Consider the following 22,717-nt stretch of genomic DNA (forward strand, 5'->3'; position numbering starts at 1 on the left):
ATCTTCCGGTTTGCATAACGCGCTATGAAACTGCTGGCTAATAACAGTATTAATTTCCAGCGTTCATCTGTTGCAGCAAAACCAATAAACAATCTTGTGGCAAAGGCCAGCACATTTATTATGGTGCATGATTTCATGAACTGTAGCCCACTTCATCAGACACATGGGGCATTGTTAATCTGTCAGCAAAATATTCCATGCATCCAATGAAGCAGGCTACGAAACTGGCCAGGGAGGCCCATGAGGCCATGCATTGTTGTTGGTCTTGAAGAGGCTGCAATTGGAGTGTGTTACATTTTCCTGCTTACAAGAGAACCTACAAAGAATTGGAGGCCAGAGTGATGGGTGATTGGAATATCCCTGGGTATAAGTGCACAACGCAGGACATGCCACACAAATGGGTACACAGGATACAAACAGGTGTGCCGCTTTGCCTGAATGTGTGCAAAATCTCCCAAGACATCAGGTTGAAGCAAATCTGCAGCCTCTGGGTAAGGAAGATAGAAATAGGCAGCTCAAACACTGCCGCACATTTGGGGATTCCTCAAAAATAAATGAAAATATAAGGGAGTTTTTTTTTCAAAGCTTAGTTTAAAAAGTTGCCTGAACTGCGGTAGATGGAGGTGTCATATTCAGATGACATAATCTGACTTCCCTCTTAAGCAGCTTGTGGCAACACCCTGGATGAATGGCTTTAATACCTGCCTGTGGAGGGGGCCCATTTCCCTCCTGTGTAAGTGGTGGGGTGGGGAGGGAGGGAACGGATTAAGCTAGATGGGTTCTTGCACAATCACAGTGCCATCTAGTGTCCACACAGCAGAAGGGCTGCTGCAAGCCACTTTCCCTAAATCAGTGTTTCTCAACCTTGGCAACTTGAAGATGTCTGGACTTCAATTCAAAGCGAATGCTGGCTGGGGAATTCTGGGAGTTGAAGTCCAGACATCTTCAAGTTGCCAAGGTTGAGAAACACTGCCCTAAATCACCATCCTCTCAACAGTTTCGCTCTTCTGTCCAGAAAATCTCTGGAATAAAAATGTGATATCCGAGAGTCATGCCTCTTCCCCACAGTAATTTAAAAGCAAAAAAAAAGCAATGCTGATGACTCCTAGCTCTCCACTGGAGTCTTTTTTTTTTCCTGACCAAACGAATGCTGGGATCAGAGTCTTGTTGCAGATCCAACTCAAGCTTAACCACAACAGCTAGGTTTACAAAACACATCGAACTCAAACTTAAGTCGAGCAGATTTTTAAGCTAGCATGTTGTGCAGTTTTAGCTCTAATGTGCCCAGAAAGCTGACCAAGTAAACCATGATTTAGTTAACCATTGGGAAACATATAGGAATACCTATAAGGGAAACTGAGAAATCTTTTTCCGGTTATGAAAGAAAGGAGCAAATAGATTGAAGCAGGCATGAGTTTCCTTGGTCCAAGCCCTTGTTGGATTCACATATGTGAATGCACTGACCCAGTAAAACAGTGGTTCCCAAACTTGGCAACTTTTAAGACTTGTGGACTTCAACTCCCAGAATTCTCCAGCCAGCAGAGTTCTGCTGACTGGAGAATTCTGGGAGTTGAAGTCCACAAGTCTTAAAGTTGCCAAGTTTGGGAACCACTGCAGTAAAAGATTTGCAGGATCTGCAGTGAGGCAGCTGGTCAGTTACTCCATATAATTACATGACTCTTCAATGGTGCAGTTTCTGTACAATACAAAGGACTCTGGCACTCTTTCTTAACTGCCCTTCTGTGTTTCCTTGTTTCTTCCCAGCACTGAAATTTAGTGGTCCTATAAATTCCCATTACAGCTACTGTATGTTGCTCAGGAATCCTGGAAGCTGAAGCTCAGCTAATTGGGATAATTTGGGGGAGGGGGGCACCATTCTATCATCCCACCCACTTTCCTATTATTTTGCCTGGGTACTTGACTCTGCCTTTCGTGGCGATGACTCTGCAGCTGTTTCCAATTCCAGGCTTTATGTTGTAAGATTGTGATTATGAGCCAAGGAATGAGTTCATCAAGATTTAAGTGGTACAGTCCTCCTTGACTGACCCATGAATCAAAGGTGAGGCATGGAGAAGGCAAATCTTTAGGAAAGTGTAGAACGATAGAACCTTGCAATTTCACCGTACAGAGAAGATAATTTTAGAGGAGCAAATGGAATTTTTTTTTACCTGCGTAAGGAAGCAGTACGATGCCCGTATTAAAGAACATAGTTTCTCCCAATGGCGTTATTTGCTTGGGCTCAGATTTGAATGCAGGGCAACACAATTTCGTTGTATTTAAGTACAATGACAATAAAGATTATACTTATATATTTAACAAAATGCAGTGAAATCCCATGATTGTATCATGCCGTTGTTGTGACATTATTGCAGGTGATTAGGAAATCACTTTCATTTCATCTTGCTGCATTTTTTAAATTAAAAAAAAAACTCTCCCAATATTTTTCTCTCTCTTTTGCTTACCATTTTATGATGATTGATGAAAGTAAATAATTCATGTGCCTCATTTCCCCAACTGCTCTGTTTGGTTCCAAAAAAATATATATCAGAAAATATTTTAAAGGTTTTTTTTTTTTTTAAAGGCAACTGACCATGATGATGATGATGATGTAAACCCCCTTAGCAGTGATTGTACCAAAGTCAACAGAGAGCTAAATCATGCCAGTCTTTTATTCTCTGTATTTCACACTGAAATTAGTTGGGGGGAAATGAAAGAATATCAGCTCCAGAGTGGGCATAAATTGGATTTCATTATGGGAGAGGTTTATCAGAAATAGGGGGGTGGGGGTGTTGGATCAACAGTTTTATAGCTCCAACCAATATATTCCTAGCCAACTGCCAACATGTCTTTTTTTTTCTTTTCTGATGACCAAGAGGACAGGATGAAAATGTCAGTATATTTCACCTGAGGAAATTCCTCAGAGGTTGCCCAAAGAACCACACAATTGCAGACTTCTACCAATTAAGAGTTCCATAACCCATTTTTTTTAAACTCCTGGATTAAAATGTTATGTGGGTTTTTTTTAAAAAAAAAAAAAACCTAGAATAAAACAGTATAAAAATGACCAATTCTGAAATGTGGTTCCTTACCAGTAAACAGATTGCCTAGAGCAGTGTTTCTCAACTTAAGCAACTTGAAGATGTCCGGACTTCAACTCCCAGAATTCTGGGAATGCTGGCTGGGGAATTCTGAGAGTTGAAGTCCGGACATCTTCAAGTTGCCAAGGTTGAGAAACAATGGCCTAGAGTTTAAAAATACTACCCCTACACCTTAGATTCCAAACCTTGCTGCTAAAAGCATTTTCCGGTATCAACTTGGGTTTCGAATCGCGTTTTTAACTTGATGGCTTTAGAGCCGGGCCATCAGATCTTACAAACGATGAATAACCCTAGGATCCAACAAGTCACTTCAGGGTTGGGAAAAGCAAACGTTTATTTCGCTGAAGGGTGGTACAAATATGGACAAGGCGTAGCTGAAAAGGTGGAAGCTCTAGAAACACCGCAGGAGATCTGCGGTGGCAAGAGCCAGGTTCGACACACACGCACAGCCAGATTCCACACACACACAGACACGCACCGAGTGGATCAGGAGCTCCAACAGTGGTGGCTCAGCGGATCTGTTGGGGGAAGGGTAGAGAAAGAGTGTTATTCCTGCCCCGGACTTGTCTCATTTCATCAGCAATTTGCTACCTCTGGTCCCTGGACAGCCAGAGTAGATGCTCTCTGCCTCTAAGTGCTTTCCTTGCTTAGTTTAATATAGTGGCTTAAGATGATTATAGAACAAGAAAATTAGTAATAGAGAATGTGGAATGACCTCATAGACCACAGCAATAAACATGGGGGAAGAAATTATGCCAAAGGACAAGGCCGTGGGCTTGCGGGTTAAAAAAATAATCATTTTTGCTGACAATTGGGGAAGTAATCTAGCAAGAAAGCAAACCTCCGTACAGTCACAAGCCATCGATGCAATACAGTTATGAGAGGAGCCTTGGATTCATCGGTAGCAGCTTCCTCTAGAGCAGCAGCAATAACTCATGCCTTTATCAGCTCTAGACTGGATCACTGTACCGGGTGTCCTCAACTTATGACTACAGTTGGGACTGGAATTTTGGTTGCTAAGTGATGCAGTCATTAATTGAGTCCTCCGATATTTATGACTATTTTTACTGAGGCCATTAAGTGATTCTCAAGGTTAAGTAAATCCAGCATGCCCAATTTGACTCTGCTTGTTAAAAGCCAGCTGGGACTGGGACTGAAAACTGCGATCCCTTGACAGCAAGATGCTGCGACTGTTGTCAATGGGAGCCAGTTGCCCAGTGCCCAAATTGTGACCACACGCGGTGGTGGTGAAACGGACGTCATTCGTTCCCAGGCCATCATAATTTTGAACCATCGTTAAAACTAACGGGTCATAAGTCAAGGACTACCTGTTTAGAGACTTTAACACGAAGCTGCCTTTTGAGCGTGGCACGACAAAACCGCGCTCGACTAAAGCGCGCCCGATTAAACCGCGTCGCTGACGTCATCAGCAGGGCGACAACGGCAAGCGCAGAGAAAGAAGGGCGCTTTAAAAGCAAGCCGATTCAACTTAAGGTAAGGGTTAGGTTTAGGGTTAGGTTAAGGGTTAGGGTTAGGTTTAGGATTAGGTTTAGGGGGGTTAGGTTTAGGTTTAGCGTTTACAGCGTGCTTCTGTCTCCGCGCTGTTGTCGCCCTGTGATGACATCAGCTACGCGGTTTCGTCGAGCGCGCTTTAGTCGAACGCGGTTTTGTGGTGGAACCCCTTTTGAGAATGATTCACAAGCTACAACTGGTACAAATGGGAGCAGCCCAGCTTACTGGAGGATGATAGTTGTCACAACTCTGTGACACTGATTTTGTGGACGCTACCTTGGGTGCCATGTTTCAAACGCTGGGCTTAACCTGCAGGGCTTGGTTCTCAGGTAGTTCCAGAACTGTGTCCAAGTTGAACCTGCCTAACTCTGTTCATTTTGTCCTTGAGGGGGATCCTCAAGGATACTTTCTCTTCGGAAAGGTGGCTGGGGGCAGAATGAAGGGAGGAGACAGAATTTGGTAGAACTCCCTCCGCTAGGGTAGCTTCCAGCGGTCCAAAGGTCAACACCCCCCCCCCCCAATGTCTTTTGTGGAGTTAAAAGCGGAGATGTCCTGTTGACGCTTTTCAATGCTTGACGCTGGACGGACTGCCGGATGGGGACAATATTGGATTGGATATTATTATTACTATTATGGCTTTCATTGGTTTTATACCTAAATTTAATGTTTTATTTTATCATATACTGTATTCTGAACTGCCTGAAGTTGAATGGAAGGGGCAGTGGAGGGATTCAGCCAGTTCGCACCTATTCGGGAGAACCGGTTGGTAACTTTCTAAGCAGTTGGGAGAACCGTTTTTTGGAAGAAATCTTTTGTTTTTTCCCCATTTTACAGGGCTAATCCTGTAAAGGAAGGCAGGAAGGAAACATTCTGGTGTTGTTTCTAGCCTAATCTTTATTGCCCTGCTTATAGAAACTGCCTCTCCGGTTAACCCTTATTACCATTGTAACAACTAAGGTGAAGCGCCCATCGATGTGAGTGATGTTGAGTTGGCCATGCCCACCCAGTCACGTGACCCCCAAGTCCCACCTACCCCACTGGTCATTAGGGCAGAGAACCGGTTGTTAAATTATTTGAATCCCACCACTGGGAAGGGGGTAGTACATAAAAGCCATAAATAAAACAAAAATAAATAAATAAAATCACCCCTCCACTGAAGCTCAGACCCTCAAACACTGTAGTTCCTTGGAGGGTTTTGTGCATATACTATATGTTTTTTTCTTTAAAAGGGGTGAATTTATGTCTTTATTTGGATCATTTTTATAGGTGCAATTGTGTATCTCCTATTTTAATTGCAGCAAACATCTGTTCAATCTCAGTATCTGACTTCCTCAGTTGTATGCAAGGCTATATTTCATAGGTAACTTGGCCCTTATATTCTTCGCACCTCATTTGCTTCCAAAATAATAACACAATATTGTCTAGTAGGGGAAGGGAAAGGACACAATCATTTGTTTCAGGGGGTTCCCAGCCTTCTTTGGGCATTCAATCCATTTCAAATAGCTTCTGGAAATCAAAATGCGAGGCCTAAAGATTATGCTCTTAGTCTCCAGCACTTGTTAGAATGCCACAAAATTTCCATTCACTTTAGAAATTTGCCTCAAATCTCTATGAAACATCACAATGTATGACAAGAACAGATATACATACACACAGAGAGAAACAGAGAAACACGCACATAGACCGACATAAGCATGAATCGTGCTGCTAGGAAGACCCAGAAGCCAAAGGAAAGTCCATGGGCTGGACAATCTCTTCTTGGTTTAATGTGTGCTCCACAGAAGTGACTCCAGGAGAGGCAAAGGATATATAATTTGGCCGCACATGACTCATATGAAGCCTAAGGTCTTGTGGTTCCTTCTACTTTTATAATGGTCAAAGGTTTATTTATTTATTTATTTATTTATTTGTCTTGTATGCCGCCCACTCCCGGAGGACTCCGGGCGGCTCACAAAAGACAAGGGAAAGGGGGGAACGAGACAAAGACAACATATTAAAAACAAAACCAACATTCACAATTTCAGTGGAGGTAGATGCTTCTCAGCTCCCCCCAGCCTGCTGGAACAGCCAGGACTTGGTGGCTTTGCGGAAGGCCGGGAGGGTAGTAAGGATCCGGATCTCAACAGGGAGATCGTTCCAGAGGGCCGGAGCTGCAGCAGAGAAGGCCCTCCCCCGGGGAGTCGCCAGCCGACATTGGCTGGCAGATGGAATCCGGAGGAGACCTAACCTGTGTGATCTAATTGGTCTGAGAGAGGTAATCGGCAGGAGGCGGTCTCTCAGGTACCCAGGTCCGATGCCATGTAGGGCTTGTAAGGTTCTTGTAAGCTCCTCATTTTTTGAAGAGGGGAAAAAAATCACTTCACAAAATCAACTGAGATTCATTTCATGAAATGAAATGAATCTGCCCTTTAGAAGGGGGTCTCCTTTCTTCTTCACCCAGGCAAAGGAAAGCACATTTTAAGCAGGAGTAGGGAGGCAAAAATCCTGCCAGATATGGAGCGCAAGTGGAAAGCACCGCACAGTATGGCACCCTTTCATTTAAGGATTAGACCGGGGCCGTTAGCTCACATTTAAGAGCGAGGAAGAGGCCGCCTTTCTTTGACCTAGAAAAGCAAATGGCAGCAATCCAATTAGTATGCAAGCAGCTGCGGCATAGATTAGGCCTAATTTTTAAATCAATAAGAAATGAAGCTTTCTGCCAGAAATACGCCGTCCACTTAGGTCTTGGCGTATTATTGTATTACTACAGTGTTTAGAAGGGACGTAATCCACTAGGATCACAGAATCCTCAGATCGGAAGATCTCATTTGGACCATCAAGTCTAACCTCCTGGTCAAGGCAGGAATCCAACTGGAAACTTCCCAGATAGATGGACCTCTAGCCTTTGCTTGAACGGATTCAATTAAGGGGACCCATCTCCTTTCTGAGAAACATTTCCACTATTGAACTGCTCTTACTGTCAGAAAGGGGTCTTTTTTTAGAACGTTCACTCAACATCTGCCTTCCTGTAACTTCAACCCATTATTCAGTGTCCTGCACTCAGAAATGGAGCAGCTCTTGACCTTCTGGATCTCATCCTTTCAAGATTTTGAACAGCACTATTAGAACCGGGCGCCATACCTGAGGCGGGCTCTGTCCGGTTGCTGGGATAAGGAAGACAATTTGTCATCTCCCAATATTGCTAAACTATTGCACACCTCAGCCTGACCCAAGGCAATGCTGAATGGGTCAATTAGATTGCATCATCTTTTGCCCTAAGAAATGTTCTTTTGCAAGCCTCATTAATGCTCCTGTCTCCAGTTGTTTCTATGTTTTTCGGTGCTGTGCAGGCAGAAGAGTTTAACCTGGATCTTTCCCACAACTGAGAAACAAGGCAATTTGCATGATTAAATAATAGGGGGAAAGAATGCCTCCGTATGATTTCTGTAGAAGTAGGTCAAGTGTTAAGAGACAGAAGAGATTGTGAAGAATAGTTTGTGGAGTTGGACGGATGTTACAGTTGACGGAAAGGGTGATTGGTTGGAAAGGATGCAAACGAACTTGATTGTCACTCTTTTTTTACAGTGTTGGCCACCTTCTGATATATAGCACAGGCAGAAAAACAATGGCTTATATTTCAGACACACATTACACGTGAAATCTATGTGTCTGCAGGGTAATGCATGAAATGTGTGACTGCAGGCTTTTTGGATATTCACCAAAAATGTTTAACAAAAAAACGGTGCTTTAATATTTTAGCTCATAGCTTGAGAATAAAAAGAGAGATGTTTATGGTCACGTGACCTTCGCGCAAATGATCCCATCCTCGTTGGACACCATCCCACAACCAAAGAGAGTTCCCTTCCCTTCCTACCGTATACTTGTCCCACTTCTTCTCTGGATCGTAAGGCTCCCATCGGCTCGCGGGGAAAATATGTTTGTTTTTCTCATACCAGCTGCGAAGTACAACTTTACCGGCGTGGGACTGAAGGGGGGGGATGAGAGAGGAATCAGCAGAAGTCAAAGCACTTGATAAATCACTTCCAAATACTCTTCCCAATCAGCTCAGATGGGAACAGGACAAGTGTTCCCCAAGAACCAATGAAAGATAACGCAGAACACTCAAAACAGAGAAAGGGAGGAATTCGTTCAGTGCGGATCATGGAAACAAATTATTTCTGTTGGCTTGCCTCTTAGCTGCTGGATCAATTCGGGCAGTGTGGGCAAATCTTTTCGGCACTGAGTGCCGAAATGGGAGCGTGCGCGCGTGCGCCGTAAACTGGAAGAGCAGCCATCCGTTGATCTTACGATTTCCTGCGCACACATACGGACCCGCCTGCTGGTCTGCGTGCATGCATGCGTGCCAGAAACTGGAAGACCAGGTGGTCACTGCTCATGCCGGAAACTGGAAGATCATCTTCCCGGCGCACACCCGCACACCAGGCGGCTGCTCTTCTGGTTTCCGGTGCTCCCGCGCACATGAATACCAGCTGGCCGGTGTGCCAGAAGAGCAATGGGTGACAGCTCACATGCCCAGCGAGATGGCTCTGCATGCCACTTCTGGCACGCATGGCATAGGTTCGCCATCACGGAATTAAGGTGTAAACCATACCTTTCATAGTTGGCTTGGGGTTAGGGATACTTCTAGATAGCACCAGATTGGGGAAGGCAACTTGTGTTTTTTTTTAAGAGGTAAGGAAAATGGAAAAAAAAACACGTATTTGCAAGATTCAGTGTGTGTCTGAATAAAAGCAAAAAATAGCAACGGAGTGTCAAGGTCATCTGTATTTCTTTTTTGCAAAAAGTGGTCCTTTTAAGAATGGACTTTCAGAACCAACTAATTTAGTGGCAAGCTCTTTTCCTCACCTCGTCTTTTTCCACTGTTGCATCACTCAAAAGCCGGACATCATCATGGACGTCGAAATTGAAGAGCGGGCCTGAATTAGGGAGAGTACGTATAAGGGAGGAGAGATTTAGAGAGTAACTGGGCTCCCATTTCAAGGTCTGGATTTTTGCCTTTTCCTCCAGCCAGGATAAAAGTTCAGCCCAGTTGCCTGCATCTTCCCGTTCCTCTACCCTCCATCCTTCCAGAGGGCTTGGATGGGAGGAAGACAAAAGCCGAAAAGGAAGGAGGAAGCAAAGAAGACACTCACCGCTTTTTCCTCGGGCCTTGGTGACAATGAAATCGTAGAAGCTGTGATGCTGGATGGGCAGAAGAAAAGGGTTGAGGAAGAGACATCACAAAAAGATCCCCCCCAACCAAACCTGAGCAAGCCATCTGGAGTCGCTACATTTAAGGGCAGAGGGCAGCTGCTCCCAACAAGCACTGAAGGAGAGACAGCAGGAATTTTCACAAGCCTGTCTTGCCTGATACCCTAAGCAGAGTGGTGAGAACCATTATTCTTTTTTCTTCCTTCCCAAGCAAAACTTTAATTGCCTTGCTTTTTTTCCAGCGAAGCACTGACCTTAGCCCATTTCATTTTGGATACCCGTTTGGGAGGTGTCTGTCTCTCTCTCTCTCTTTTTTTTAAAATATACTTTTTTTATTTTCCATTTTCATAACATATAATCACTTGTATACTATTACATAGCCAATATCCTATTGTATTAAGTAGTAATTACATCAGCTCCTCTTGTCATCAACACCCAGAAAGATAACAACCCATTATTAGCTCTTCTGTTCTCCATACACCTCTTTCTTCTACCTCTCTCCTACCTTCTTTCTTCCCTCCATCATCCTTTTCTACTCTACTTCCCCTTCCTTTCTCCTTCTCCTCTCTCTTCGTTCCACTCCTCCTTATCCTCCTCATCTTCCCCCATTACCCTCTCTCCTATCCCTCTCTTCCCATCTTTCTTCTCCCTTCTGTTTCCCATTCTTCCTCTTATTGGTGTATTTCAGCTTCTGAGCAAACTCCATTCTATGTTGATGGTATTTATGCTTCCATATCAATATACTTAACATATCCTAGTTTTAAAGAAAAAGTAAGAGAAGACAGTATACATGTGCAATCATATTACATTAAAATCTAATACCCCTCGTCAAGCCTAATATTAATCCCTCCCTCCCCCCCCCAGCCTTCCCTCCCCCGACTTCCCAGAACCCATACACGGTATAAATCTTTAACAAAAACAGTCTAAAATATATTGGAAAAAAGAATAGAAAATTGATAACATCTTTACATTGAACTTAGCTCCTCCTTGCTAGGCTAACTTTAAACAATTTATATCATTCCTGATCTTAATCATAAGCTATCTGGAATTTCTTAGTCCCATATTTATTTTCTATATAATCGATCCATTTTTTCCAGTCTCGTTTATATCTCTCGTTTGAGTGGTCCTTAAGATATGCAGATAGAGGTGGCTAAAATATCTGTCTGTCTGTCTCTCTTGAAGTCTAATGTTCCCAAAGTGGGCATGGATTTGGGATCAGGAGCACTGGTGCTTGGAAAACTCCCAATTGGTCCCAAAGGCAATGGGGATTGGGGCTAGCACAACTATACAAATCTAGCGGTGGCGAAATATCTAGATTGGGGTGGGGGGGCAGAGTTTGGTTTTCTCTGAGATGCCGTGAAAAGTGTTCAAGTTCGCCAATGGGATTTTATTAAATGAAAAAATGCAAACACTGACTGTGAGCTGCCTTAAATGGAACTCTCCCTTCTGCACTTATCCCCTGCTTGAGACCGAATCACTTTTGTGTGTGCTGGAGAAAGATTCCAATCCCTTCCTCTCGTAGCCAGGGAATTAGATCTACTGATCCAGGGTTCCACCACAAAACCGCGAAGCCCTTATCCGCGCCGACATAAGTGCGGAGGGCAAATCCGCGCCGTTCGAAGCGCTAAGGAAAAAAGCGACCCTACCGCGATGACATAATCGCGGAGGGCAAATCCGCGCCTTCCGAAGCACTCAGCACCCTAAACCTAACCCTAAACCTAACCCTAAAGCAAACCCCTAAACCTAATCCTAACCCTTACCTTAATTTAAATCGGCTTTCTGCCGCCGCACTGTTTTAAAGCACCGTTCCGTCGCCGCGCTGTTGTCGCGGCCGTGATGACACGCGGTGATGATGTTGCGGCTTTAGCGATGCGGTTTTATCACCGCTATTTCGACGAGCGCGGTTTTGTCGTGCCACGCTGATCCAGAACTTCTAGACCACTGTGGCATTGGCATAACAGGGGGGCATAAGGGCAAAGTAGGGGAACCCTGCAGGGGAATGCCGGTAGCACACTGAGACAGAGTCTTCTACTTACATGTGGGATGATGAGATCTTCCTTGATGTACATAAGCTGCTCCACACCGGCTGACCTGCAGGGAAAGATGCGCACTTAGGCTCTCAAGTCTTCCTGGAGAGGCCTCAAATGTTTTGGGCTCAGCGGCTTCTGCACGTACAGAGCAGGGGATATGTTCCAGGGGTGTCAAACTTGATTGTGTTGTGGGCCAGATCGTGATGTATCATGATGCTTTTTTTGCCTTTGCAGAGTCAGGGTGGGCCTGGTCTGCGCGGGCTGGTATCCAGTTTCACAGGCCTGTACTTAGGCAGACGCGTTCCCAGGTGGGCAGATAGGTGGTGTGTTCATTGGTAGCAGCAGTTAAGCAAAAGTAAGAGTTAGGAGAGTGGAAGGGTGGGTGTGTTGCAGGCTGGTGGAATGTGGCTCATTTTTAAAGGGAAGCAATGGGATGGGGAGGATAAAGTGAACGCTAGAAATATGGGGGGAGGGAGAAACTGAATGGGCTGGTCAGGAAGGAGGATAAGGCGGGTTAATGCGCAACCCAGTTATGGGACATGAAGGGAAGGCATGGAGAAGGCCAGGAAGACCAGTATAAAAGGATCAGTCAGATAAGCACTGCTTAGTGCAGGGGCTGTCCAAGCTTGGCAACTTTAAGACTTGTGGACTTCAATTCCCAGTGTTACTCAAAGAGCTTTTTCTGGAGCAGCTCCTGCTCTCTGTTCTTTTGTTTGCTATTACAGTACTCTACTATAGAGAGATTAGCAGCACGTATATGAAAATCTACATACTTTAGCAATAGCAGTTAGACTTATATACCGCTTCATAGGGCTTTCAGCCCTCTCTAAGCGGTTTACAGAGTCAGCATATTGCCCCCAACAACAATCCGGGTCCTCATTTCACCCACCTCGGAAGGATGGAAGGCTGAGTCAACCTTGAGCCGGTGAGATTTGAACAGCCGAACTGCAGAACTGCAGCCAGCTGAAGTAGCCTGCAGTGCTGCATTTAACCACTGAGCCACCTCGGCTCTATGACCCTTTTTTCAAGTGCCGTTGCAACTTTGAATGGTCATTAAATGAACTGTTGTAAGTCAGGGACCACCTGTAGTGACTTCTGAGTTTAAAAAAAAAGCCCAAAAACTTTTTTTCCCCCCAATTGCAATCGATGAGGCTGATACCATCAGCTGGCACAAGGCCAGGTTCTGTCTAGCGGGGCTAACTGTAATATTCACCAACTTGCCCTCACAAATGAACGCAAATTGAAACGAATTCTCCTCAGCCCACTGCATGGAAAATAAAACGCCACAAAATCCTTTACCGAAGCTCACTGAAGTCCTTGCGTAAGATTTCCAGGGCCTTCTGCAGGAACTGCTGAATGGTGTTTCCCTTTTTCATCTACACTGGGGGAAAAGAAGAGTCAGTCGGGAACGGATTTCTCTCAAACAACCCCCACAACTAAAAACTCACGCTGTTCTCGGCGGAGTCATATCTCTTAGTTTACTTTATTTCATCCCAAAAAGTAAAACCTCTCAAGGAATCCATTTTTCATCTTCATCTCAATAAACACTTGTTCACGTAACCCTGGCTAGTCTAAGAAAAGTGACTCGTCTAGGCCGCCACTTTCGTGCCTAGATGGAACGTGGAATTTGGAACATTCCAGAACTCGTCTGATACTCTAAACACTCGGCCGACCTGTGAGTAATTTCTATCACCCCCCACTCCCACGTTTATTTATATAAAAGATTTAGAAGCCTGACCTTTAACTGAAAGATTAGCCAGTGAAACCTTTACCAGATTTTCTGAGGGTGGTTTTTCTTTAGAGGTTATAGGTTAAAGGGGACAATTGTTTATATGGAGGATTTTTTTTAAAAAAAAAGTTTGGGTGTGGGACAAAAATCACAAAAGAAAGGTTTCTTTTCCTGGCCTGTGAGTATCTGAGGTTGTAGTATTGCTGGGTGGAAAAAAAATTGTGAGTCTGATCACTCTTTTGACAAGAGACAACTTGGGACCACATTTTAGCACAATATTATTATTATTTTTTGAATAGCTATGATGCACTGCACATCTGAGAGCTAGTTTTATCTAGTGATTGAGGCTCCAGGCTAGAAAGCAGGAGACTGTGAATTTTAATCCCACTTTAGGCAGGAAAGCTGCTGGGTGACTTTGGGCCAGTCTCTCTCTCTCTCAGCCCAACCCACCTCCCAGGAATGCTATTGTGGGGAAAACAGGAAGGACTATTAAATATGTTCACCACCTATTTTATATTTTAAAATAATAAAGGCAGAAGATATATCTGTATCTATATTTCTGTTTCCTGTCCTGAACTAAGAATGAACAAAGCCGAAAACTTGATGGAATGCTAAACAGCTATGGAGTAGCATTTTGCATCAGTCATTTTAAGAAGTTGGGCCAGGACACAGAATACGTAGAGATGGTCGCACAATAAAAACCAGGGTACTGTATGGAAAAAGCCAACAACCTGAGTCCTTGTATTCTAGACCCAAGCATTAAACCACCCGTTGGGTTTTCCAAAGCTGAGGAGAGAATCCAAGGAGGCTGGAAGCGAAGCTCACCTTCACCGTTCGGCGGTGCCCAGAGCCATCCCAGTAACTGAATGTGATCTCAATTTCTTCACCTGGCCAAAGACAAAGAAAGAAAATCATTAAAAGGATGGGAGACACCTCTCTTTAAACCTAATTATAACGGGTCACCCCCCCTCCACTTGGAAGGCACGCCAGACCAGCTTCATTTCCCCATCACTCACTTTTGATTTTTTCCTGTTTGGCCTCCCACTCTTGCCGAAGCTCTTCTCGCAGGCGGTTTTCTTCTTCCTGAAATCCAGGATGTGGAAAAGAAAAGGATGAAGCCACCTGTGGCCCTCCAGATTTTGGTGAAGTAGGACTCTCAGCCTCCATTACTCTTGACTGCTGTACTTTATGGGAGTTACGTGATCAGCATCACCTGCAGGACAGGTATTTACCTCACGGTCACGGTCAGGGAGGAAGCTAGTGTCCACGTCTGGGTTCTTCCCAAGTTTCTTCTTTTTGGGAGGCAACTCTAAGAAAAGCAGGAGAATCGTGTATGAAGGAAGAGCTACCATTCTGTTGCTTGAATTCAACAGTTGCTCTCCTACGTGACCCGACGAATGCGCGCTCAACTAAAGCGTGCCGACAAAACCGTGTCATCAAAACCGCGATGTCATCAACGTGCCCACAACAGCGCGCCGACAGAAGCGCGATTTAAGTTAAGGTAAGGGTTAGGTTCAGGGTTAGTTTTAGGGTTAGTTTTAGGATTAGTTTTAGGGTTAGGTTCAGGGTTAGTTTTAGGGTTAGTTTTAGGGTTAGGTTGAGAGCGCGCTTCTGTCAGCGCACTGTTGTCGGCGCGCTTCAGCGCTCATTCGTCGGCACGGTTTAGAACTCGCGGTTTTGTCATCGCGGTTTAGTTGGGCGTGCTTTTGTCGGTCGCCCTTTTGTTGGTGAACCGCTCTCCTACACTTCCCTCTCCTGCTATTGCTATCATCACACCAGGCCTACTTCAGCTTCACTTTCTGCAACGCATCCAGCCTACCGTTCCTCACCTTCTCGTTCCAATTCTGCTTCCTCATCTTCTTCCTCAGCATCATCTTCCTCCTCTTCATCCAGAGTGAAGGACAGGCTTGAGATCTTACGCTTTTGTTCCTGCTTGCGTTCCCGCTCCCGCATCCGTTCCAATTTTCTGCGAGAAGGAAATAAAAAAAATCAAGTTTGGCATGGAATGTACACTTGAGGGAGCTCTTACAAGACTTCTGAGAAAGGTAGAATGTTGGAAAAACATTAAGATCACTGAAGGGGGCAGAGAATCCAAAACAAAACTGATTCAATCTCATTTCTTAGAAGGAGAAGGAAGGGAGCTTTTTTAAAAGAACTGTTATGCTATCCAAAGCAATATTATATAGTTGGTTACACTGACATTGTGGGAATAATGACTTTCAAGACCAATGGTGTCTTATCGCTACGATAGTATTCACACAGTCACTATTTGGACAAATCATGCAATTGTTATATTCAGATGTAAGTATGTCATTCTCAAACTGTTGACATTTCCCCACATTTAGGAAATTACTGAAATAGTTTCTTATTCTATTAGTGATATTCATTAAGTTCTTAAAATAATACTTTAATAAACCAAATTACAAATGAAGGGAAACTGTACACAAAGGACTGATAAGAGTTCAAAATTATTTTCTCAACATCTTCATTTTGAACTCTTGTAAAATATCCCTGGGATGTTGACAGGAAAAGCATGAAGACAAATCCATAATCTTTGTTAGTTTATCTCTTGATTGTTCTGTTACTAATGAAATCATTTAAAAATTCATTCTAGGGTAGTTTAATTCACTAGATAATAAATTCCATAAATTTGGAGGCATGAAAATCACATTCTTTTAGATGTCCTAAACCTACTGTCCTTCATTCTTTTTAAGGGGCTCACATCTTCGCAGACACACACAAAATAGTTTTATCAAACAGGTAAACTGGTTCTCCCCAGATGTTTTGAGCTCCAATTACTCCAAATCCGCACACCTAATATCAAGGGATTATGTAAGCTATGGGTTAAAAGAGCTGAAAGATACAAGGCTGCCCATTCCCAAGTAATGGAAGCTATTCTCCAAGACCCAAGTTATTCTGCCCAGACTTTCATGCACACACTCACAAACTTACAGTTGTAATTCTTTGGACTGTTCCTTTTTGGCTAGCTGCTTCTCCCGTTCCTTTACAAGGGCCTCTTGCTTGGCCTTCATGTCATTGAGGGTCACCAAACCTATTGGAAGAAGCTGTGCTGGAAATAGGCCCAAACACTATGCAGGAGAGAAGGTAATTCACACAAGCTAAGGGATGGAGGCCAGGGCTTGGGGCCTCTTTCTAAAACATAGGTCACCCTTTAACTACATCCAGACTCACCCACGGTGCTAGATTTCAGCTCAGCTTCCACTGCATCATAATGGGCAGAGAATTTCTTATCGATGTTTGACTTCATGATGTTCTCCTGCCACGGGCAAAGAACAGATCAGTCAGAAGAAGTAACCGTAGACCCTGATGACATTTCAGCTCCCATTTTTTGATTCAACCCAGTAAAAAAACGGCAAGTATCTTAGGTAGAAAACACTGGGATTTCAATCCATTTACTGTATTTAAGCAAATTTAGGAGATTATAACCTAACCTAACCACAGAAGTCAGGATAGATTACATAATTTTTCATACGAATTTCAATTAGCAAGGTAGATAAAGAAACATGTTTCTTCTCATCAAGGATAAGTGTTCATGTGGGGATGGGCAAATTCTCAAGCAGAACATATGGTTGCATATTATATTAAATTGCGTGATAAAAGACCACCAACAAAGATGAGGTACTGCTTATGAAAACTGAGGAATCCTCAGGAATTACCTGGGCAATCAGGATCAGAAATATTCTATGAACAGCAGCTGTTAGTGTCAAATAGGGGATTTGTTATTGCATTTGGAAGAAACATATGTTGGCTGAGTACACTCCAAGACAAAGCACTGGGAAAGCACTTATGCAGCAATTACACAATGAACACAAGGGAGCAATCTCAACCGAACACTGATAGAAGCAGCAGAATTATCTGTCAGTATCAATATTTGGTAAAGATTTCACAAGCTGGAAATACAGCTTATTACCAGTAAAAAAAGTAAAGTAAAAAAAGAGAGAATATTACAGAAAAATAAACAGTCAACTAGGTTCTGATGTAAAAGAATGTCAAATCTGTGAATAGCCAGTGTGAATATACTGTAGTCCTGCAAATATATCAAAGGAAATAGGTGAGGTGTTCTGAATTACTATAGTTTGCTCTCAAAAAGGCTGAAGAATTTTAGCTTTTCTGTTTATAATGAAAATTCTTTTTTGATTAGGCACTCAGAATAAAGAGATTAAAAGATAAACCTCCATACCAGATTTATCTTTAAATCCCATCATACAAAAGAGGAAAGCATGTTACTTCATCCTAAGGATGACACCCACTTACAATGCTGCATGAAATAGCAACAGAACAGAGTAAGCTATACCCACACAAGTTTCAGTAAAGTCAAAAAATATTTTTAGAATAATTTTATTAAAAAATACAATGAAGAAGATAAAAGCTAATACAAAGTAAAACATTAAATCAAAAGAAAAAAACAGAAAATGTAAAAAAGAAAAAATAGAAAGAAAAATAGACAATAGAAAAATATGAATATAATAAACAAAAGCAAAACAAATATATAAAAGTTGCTTAATCACAAGTATAAACAATTTTAATAACTTATCACTTTTTCTTAAAATACAACAAATGATCTCTTGTTCCAGCATCCCATCGCTTTATCTATAAAGCAATCCTTAAAACCTCATTATTTAATCCTGAGCAGCAAAGTCATTCAAGGGTTACTAGAGATAACAATTCTATTTTAACTTTGATCAGATAGACCAACTCTACATTCTTTCTCTTTTGTTTTAACCATTTTGATCTTTAGTCCCTTCAAATTATATACTGCACCTTTTTGTTTTCAAGGCTTTAATGGGTATCTTTTGTAAATACAATATAGGAAAGTTATCCAGGGCCCTTTTTTTGGTTCATTATGTGTACATTCCTTTTGATTATTAAGACATCAGCCAGTTTCATTTGTATGTCCAGTGTAGTATCTTTTTCCATATCATACTTGTATCCTGTCATTTTTAACTCTACTTTTAGATCAGTCTCAGTTTTCCAGTAAAACCTGTTTCTCTTTCATAACATTTTCTAAATACAGTCTATCTATAAAGACAGATTCTCTTAAAATTAACTTCCCAATTCTTTATTCACAAATATCCTTCCCTGTTCCAATGTTCTAATATTTTATTTCTCTATTAGTAAGTCAAATTTGTAAGTGTTCTTCTTTAATTGTAATCTTTAGTTCTTTGTGGTTCTCTCTAGAGAACCTTCAAAGTTGTATCCTATTTTTTAAAGCTAATTCTAAAAAGCATTTTCCCACAGGAAAGAATTTTATAATTGATGCCTAAATCTTATTTCCAATCCAACTGAATCCTTTGTAACTTTCCAAAATCAAAGTTCTATGTACTCTTTTGCTGTTTATTCCCAAATAAATTTTAAGGTTCTTAAACTTGTGTTTAAAACTTATTTTCCTGAAGGAAACCAACCACTGCTGTAAACTTGTTAATCCAAGGATTCCTAATGGTTAAAATGCAACTAAACAAAATTTCAAAAATGGTTAAAAAAGAAAGTATGCAAACCCAGTAGGCACACCTACTGAGCCAAGGTGGCGCAGTGGTTAAATGCAGCACTGCAAGCTACTGCTAGATCAGCAGTTCAGTGGTTCAAATCCCACCGGCTCAGGGTTGACTCAGCCTTCCATCCTTCCGAGGTGGGTAAAATGAGGACCCAGATTGTTGGGGGCAATATGCTGACTCTCTGTAAACCGCTTAGAGAGGGCCTAAAGCCCTATGAAGCGGTATATAAGTCTACTGCTATTGCTATTGAGCAAAAAGATGGCTAATCTCTTGTTTCCCAAAGCTCTAAACCCACTGAAGACTGTCCTGAGATTTTTTTTTCACAAGAATCAACTATCTGGAGCACTTGTGGGCGATCTCAAATCCACTCCTTACAAGAGAGGAATTATGAAGAGCAGGTCTACCCACTACTCTTCATTCTACCCTGGTTGTTGGCTCTCTTTTAGAAGAGCCATCCTCAGTTTGTCATTTCTTCCCCAAAAGACCAGAAAAAAAATTCTTCTACTGCATTAGGAGACTTATGTTTAATATACAAGTCACAAAATAGTAAGTTTATGTGCAAGGTAATAATAAGGATCCATTACAGGGTTTTTTAAAAATGTCTTACATCTCTCATCTTTGCTGAAAAGGAAGCAAATATAGTCCATTCAGGAGTGCATTTGAGACAAATTTTCTCTCTCAGAAAGTCAATGAAATGACTGTGACATAACCAGAATAGTTTAAGTTTGTTCCGCTAGAGAAAAGACATCTGAAATGGTGAATGTTTCGAGCAGATATGAATATGCTAGACATGATTTTTCAAATAAAAAAGGAAAATTACAGCAATATTCATATTCTGGAGGCTATGAGTAAAATATTCTTAAAAGGCGACAAAAGATGTTTAGGAAGATAAGAAATTTCTTAAAGTGACCTTAAGACTAAACATTCAATCATAGTTGCTTCACAGAAGAATAAATAGGAAAAATCATAGGAAGAGTTTCCATTTGTAAGACAACTCGACAAGAAAAGTAAAGTGTCTGAAGAAGAGATGTTCTGGAAGAAATATTGCGCTCAAATCAGAAATATAACGATCAGCTTAAACCCTGGTGTGTTGCACTCCCTGCATTAATTATTTGAATGTGACATTTGGTAGAATATCTACTTGTTTTTCTTCTCTTTAGCTTTTTTATTCTGCATGATGAAGCCTACACATATCACAAAAAAAAACAACGAAGCAAAAATACTAAAAAAAACCTCATTTTTTAAAACATGCACACTTTTTTAGAAATATATTCATGATTAACGGTGGAAATTTTTGTTCTTGTTTGCTTTTGACTAAGGAAAAGAACATTCTCTCCCATTCCTTCCCCTTAAAACCTCCACCTTTGCCAGAATGATTCCAAACAAACTCTTATTTCTAAGAAACAACCCTGTGTTTCTTAGCATTATCTCCTGTAAGAATTTTAAAAAAACCAATCTCTGGATGACTTCTAAGTTTTCATCACCTCAGCGATGCGTTGCCTCATTTGCTCCATATGCTCACGTTGCCTCTCTCTCTTCTTCATCAACTGAAGGGCCCGGCCAGCCTCGCTGGCAGCTCCTTTGTATTGTGCCATGATCGCTGATGGGAACCTGTGGGGTACGAAACACATACATGAAGCCACTGTTATATGTATTGCTCTCCAGAAACCAACCCATCTTATTACTCCTTATGGTCCTTTTAATGCAGTGTTTCTCAACCTTGGCAACTTGAAGATGTCTGGACTTCAATTCCCAGAATTCCCCAGCCAGCGAACGCTGGCTGGGGAATTCTGGGAGTTGAAGTCCAGACATCTTCAAGTTGCCAAGGTTGAGAAACACTGTTTTAATGGATGCCGCATCAAACCTGGGATAGGGTGCCTGTAAAAAAAAAACAGATGATCGTACCACTGATCATCAATGGTAATGGTGAAGACATTAAAAACAGAAAGAGATCCAAGGACTGGAAAGATACAAGGGGAAGATACAGGATGAGATATGGGATTTCTGGAGCTGACATAAGGAAAATTCAATATAGAGAGATCGCTATGATCCTTGCCTGGTCAAAACGCCGTGGAATTTCTTCCTTTTCCCCTCCAAATATGTTCAGGAAAACCTCCTTCTTCTAACCGCAAATCCCACCAGCTGCTTTTAGCTCACGTCACTCGCGCGCACCAGGACACAACTGAACTCTAACCTTCCTCTTCCTATTTTCCCACGATCGGCACAGAACTCTATCGATTCACAACCGGAACTTCCGGTAGAAAACGGCTTGTTGTTATTATCTCCATGAATGTTCCGGGGTAGGGGAGGAGGTTGTTCTAGAAATGGCAGCTCTATGATAAGTCGACTTTTATACTTGCCGAGGCGGGCTGATGGAATCGGAAGTGTCAATCAAGACGGAAGAGAGGCGTGGTTTGCGCGCGTAAGCTTTTTGCTTTCTGGAGAAATACTTAAAAGAAAGCGAGAAATAAAAGAGGAATCAATCTCGAGGGGAAGCTTCTCCCTGATTGCGCTTCTTCCTTCCCTGTGAGAAAATGAAAATTACAGAAACCGATACTTGTTTGTCCGTAGGAATTAAAAAGAGGACGGACTCCCAGATAACTGGGTTTTAAGATTCCACGTAAAATTGCTGGTTTATTATCCATGTCGTGGTTCGTTTCCTCGCCCGCTTGCAGGGAGGCGTGGGAATTAACAAACGTGCCCAAAAGTCTGCTTGGGTTGATTTTGAGCAAAATCGAACAGACCTTCAAAAACCTCAGCCAAGTTGTAAAAAGTTGATAGTGAGTCTAAAGCAGCGATCTCCACCTTAGCAACTTTAAGACTTGTGGACTTCAACTCCCAGAGTTCCTCAGCCAGCTTTGCTGGCTGAGGAACTCTGGGAGTTGAAGTCCACAAGTCTTAAAGTTGCCAAGGTTGGAGACCACTAGTCTAACGCAGTGTTTCCCAACCTTGGCAACTTGAAGATGTCTGGACTTCAACTCCCAGAATTCCCCAGCCAGGGAATGCTGGCTGGGGAATTCTGGGAGTTGAAGTCCAGACATCTTCAAGTTGCCAAGGTTGGGAAACCCTAGTCTAAAGCATCGGGAAAATGCCAGTTTGGCTGCTGCTGTTTTTAATTGTTAACTGGCAAACGAGGTTTTGTTTCATTTTCTAGCGTGAAGTTAATGCTGGCTTTCCCCGGGGAACCAGTCGCTGCTGGTTTGTCACTTATATTATAATGACGTGAATAATTAAGCCTTGTCGAGTAAGGTGGCAAATATTTTTCAACTAGTGCAGCTTCTGGGAAGATTGAGCCGAGGTGGCGCAGTGGTTAGGGTGCAGTACTGCAGGCCACTTCAGCTGACTGTTACCTGCAGTTCAGCGGTTCTAATCTCACCGGCTCAAGGTTGACTCAGCCTTCCATCCTTCCAAGGTGGGTAAAATGAGGATCTGGATTGTTGGGGGCAATATGCTGACTCTGTAAACCGCTTAGAGAGGGCTGAAAGCCCTATGAAGCGGTATATAAGTCTAACTGCTATTGCTATAGGAAACCAAATCGACTGTCAGGATGGGATACCTGAGGATAACTCAGCTTTCTCTCTCTCTCACACTCACACCAACACCCCCCAATCTCTCCAGTTGATAATGTAAGCGTGTTTTCTGGAT

At 42.5% G+C, this 22,717-nt stretch overlaps 1 protein-coding gene across 1 annotated transcript; it reads right to left on the reverse strand.

Moving 5' to 3' along the window:
- Window positions 1–3,414: 3,414 nt before the first annotated feature.
- Window positions 3,415–21,305, reverse strand: FAM50A (family with sequence similarity 50 member A). The gene is made up of 14 exons (XM_087710848.1): window positions 21,129–21,305; window positions 20,557–20,683; window positions 16,752–16,836; window positions 16,512–16,611; window positions 15,389–15,525; window positions 14,792–14,868; window positions 14,576–14,642; window positions 14,385–14,446; window positions 13,130–13,206; window positions 11,837–11,891; window positions 9,743–9,791; window positions 9,456–9,526; window positions 8,464–8,574; window positions 3,415–3,616 (listed from the first exon to the last, which is right to left on the reverse strand). The coding sequence occupies exons 2-14, from the start codon at window positions 20,665–20,667 to the stop codon at window positions 3,608–3,610; spliced, it is 1,011 nt and encodes a 336-aa protein (XP_087566974.1). The 5' UTR covers window positions 20,668–20,683; window positions 21,129–21,305; the 3' UTR covers window positions 3,415–3,607.
- Window positions 21,306–22,717: the final 1,412 nt, after the last annotated feature.

This window comes from Thamnophis sirtalis, unplaced genomic scaffold (genome assembly GCF_051295495.1).
Source record: "Thamnophis sirtalis isolate CommonGarterSnake01/CBP01778 unplaced genomic scaffold, rThaSir2_p1.2 scaffold_3, whole genome shotgun sequence".
In the NCBI taxonomy this organism is placed as follows: domain Eukaryota; kingdom Metazoa; phylum Chordata; class Lepidosauria; order Squamata; family Natricidae; genus Thamnophis; species Thamnophis sirtalis.